General features: G+C 49.5%; 1 protein-coding gene across 15 annotated transcripts in view; it reads left to right on the top strand.

The window, feature by feature from the left end:
• Positions 1-411: 411 nt before the first annotated feature.
• Positions 412-2877, top strand: part of AK2 (adenylate kinase 2) — a 24031-nt gene continuing 21565 nt past the window's right edge. For 8 of the 15 annotated variants that reach the window (XM_021708663.1, XM_008050247.2, XM_021708673.1 and 5 more), the window contains exon 1: positions 412-588. In XM_021708663.1, the coding sequence (XP_021564338.1) occupies positions 496-588 (93 nt within the window). In that variant the 5' untranslated portion in view covers positions 412-495. The remainder of the gene's footprint in view (positions 589-2877) is intronic. The other 7 variants (XM_021708668.1, XM_021708667.1, XR_002481483.1 and 4 more) reach the window with 5 other exon arrangements.

Raw genomic sequence — 2877 nt, 5'->3', positions numbered from 1 at the left:
ATTGTGTCCTTTGAAATCTTGGATATGGAATTGCTAGACGAAAGGGTATATGATACATATTGCTAATTTGTCTTCTAAGAGTGATTTTACCCATTTACGCTACTACAAGCAATTTCATAGGACTTCATTGGAGTTGGTGTCACTAACTGTCAAATACCGAACTAGAACTCTCCGCCCGGTCTCTTGCCCTCCTTCGCGTTTCCCCGCCCACTCCGCACACCCACCGCCCTCGGTTCACGATGGCCCGCCCCTTCCTCACCCCCTCCCCCCCCCCACCAACTCTGTCCAATCAAAGGCAGTCTTCCGCAGTATCGCCGTGCGGTTGGCAAGGTGAAGTGTCTGTCGCGCTCAGGGGCGGGTGGAGCGGGCTGACGGACGTGGTGACCAGCCAGTGAAAGCGGGGAGAGGGGCGTGCGTGGCGTGCGCGGCGCGCTGGCCTGGAAGCGCTGGAACCTGTGAGGTGTGCGAGAGGGTGGCGGTGAGAGAGTGGCGGACATGGCTCCCAACGCGCCAGGGTCTGAACCCGAGTATCCTAAAGGCATCCGGGCCGTGCTGCTGGGGCCTCCCGGGGCTGGCAAAGGTACCCAGGTGAGCAGCAGGACTGGGCTCGGCGGCGGAGCCCGCGGAACTCCAAGGTCAGGGCAGCGGGAGATCCGGAAGCTCTCTGCTTGCCCGGGAGCGGGACGGGGGGGGGGGGGGTGGCTGGTCAGGGTCTCGGGTTCTCGCGAGGCATTTGGGGGAGGGTCCAAACTAGAGATCTGGTTGGGATTGGAGTGCTTTTGAGGGATTCAGGCTGGTAGTGTGGTAGGGGCTTCAAAGGCTGTTTCGATCCCTTAAGGTTAGGGACTGAAAGCTCTAGGAATAGGGTGAGCTGAGGCCTCTAGGTTACAGGCTGGGATGAAGGCAAGAAGCTTTATGGCCCGATTCCCTGAGAGTTGGGAGCGAATTGTCTAGAACCAGCGTTACATTCCAGGCACTAGGAGTAGGGGGACGTTTTAAAGTAATAATAATGATTAATAACGGGGGTGGGGGAGGAGCATCGCCAGCAGGAGGGGCAGAGTGGGGGCTGGCGTGTGCCGATTGGGAACACTGCTAAGAGATGTGAGGTGTGGCCTGTGTGAGCCGGTTGGGGTGGGGGTATGGGAGAAAACCTTAGAGTCTCCCGGTGTGTCTGAAAGCTGGAGGTGTGTGTGTAAAATTGGTTTACTCCTTGGGGAGCCATGGGGCTTCTGGTTAGGACCCTGAGTCTGAATCTTTGTGTAGTTGGGAATGCTCATGGAGCCTCTGCTTCCAGTTGGGACCTGAGGCCACTGAAAGCTAAGCAATTCAGGATGACTCCAGTGACTTTAGATGAGAGGGACTTGACATTTTAACTTCCCAGAGAGATCAGGTGACTTTCCCAAGCTAGTGAAATTGGTTTCATGGAGCCTGGAACCTCAGGAGCCATGGGGCTCCAGAGGATTGGGGTCTGAAGTTATCTTGTGCCCTAGCTGACTGCCGGGGTGGGGGAGGCCTCAATGGCATCTGGGCCCCCTTCAGATATGGGACATAATGGGGCCATAGATCTGCATTGGGACTTAGATTTCGTTGAGGACTTGGAAGCCCATAGATTGGATTGTCCATGTCTCCTTCCTGCATTGCCCCCCAGGCCCCAGGCTTCAGGCTCTTGCTTGATGTTTAGGCTCCACAGAGAGAATGCCTTGAAGTCTAAGCTCCCAAATGAATGGGGATCTGGGGACTGTTCTGTGCTCACTCTTCTCTTCCTAGTACTTGCCAGGTTTAAAATGTCTTGGCAAATAGATCGTCTTACTCATTCTTTGGACTCTCTAAGGCACCTAGCACATTACTTGGCACTTGATAGGGTTGCAGTACTGGAAATGGACACATGTCACAGATTACTGAGTGTGATGAGGAAAAGGCAGGTCTGGGATCTCTATTCTTCCTGTGACATTGCTTTCTGCCTCTGGGCACTAAATGAGGAAAGACCACTTTTCTTTTTCCCTCCATAAACTGAGCTGATTCTTCTTTGGAGCTCATCAGTAGTACCTAATCCCTTTGCCCTCAGTGTTGTTGACATCTCCCCTTTCCTGTTGCTGCTCACTCAATTGTTAGGTGATCTGCAACCTAGTGATGTTTAATTCCAGACTCTGCAGGTTGCTATGAGTGACCAAGTATAAACAGGGTGGCTAAAATGCATTTATTTATTTATTTTTTCCTTAACTCATAGTGAAATTAATAATTTTAGTAGTTATGAAACGGACAACCTATCCTAGTGCCAAAACAAGGACTTTGTAGTCTACCAAACTATGTAACTTCTGAGCCTCAATATTCTCATCTGTAAAATGGAGATAATACCTACCTTACTTATCATTTCATGAGCACCTAACATAGGCAATAAAGCAGTGAACAAGACTGATAAGGTCCTTGCCCACATCGAATAAAAGTTCACAAGTATACTGGAAGATTGTTTTATATATGTATAAAGCACCCATAAGTACTTAGGTGACAACCTGGCACATAGTAAGTACTCAGTGAATACTGACTCCCTTATCTTGGTAAACCATTTCCCTCCCTTCCTTCACCTCGAATGTATTTCAGTGTGAGGAATGATTTATTCAGGAAGTTTTGAAGAAAATTATACTAAAGAGCTGATTGATAAGGATGCATGTATGGTGAGAGTTGGTCAGAGAAGGCTTTGTAGAAGTAGAGAGATGTGATTAGAGTTGGGAATTGAGGAAAGGATATGATTTACACAAGTCATTTAACCTCTGTACACCTTCCTTTTCAGAGCTGGAACAATAGAAATACTGGTACATATTTATATGGAGATTGTGTGTGTGTGTGTGTGTGTGTGTGTGTGTGTGTGTGCTGCTGTTT

Source organism: Carlito syrichta, unplaced genomic scaffold (genome assembly GCF_000164805.1).
Source record: "Carlito syrichta isolate Samal-C Ts95f unplaced genomic scaffold, Tarsius_syrichta-2.0.1 Scaffold143308, whole genome shotgun sequence".
Lineage (NCBI taxonomy): Eukaryota > Metazoa > Chordata > Mammalia > Primates > Tarsiidae > Carlito > Carlito syrichta.
The sequence above is the reverse complement of the archived record's forward strand: the minus strand, read 5'-3'. Positions and strand labels throughout refer to the sequence as shown.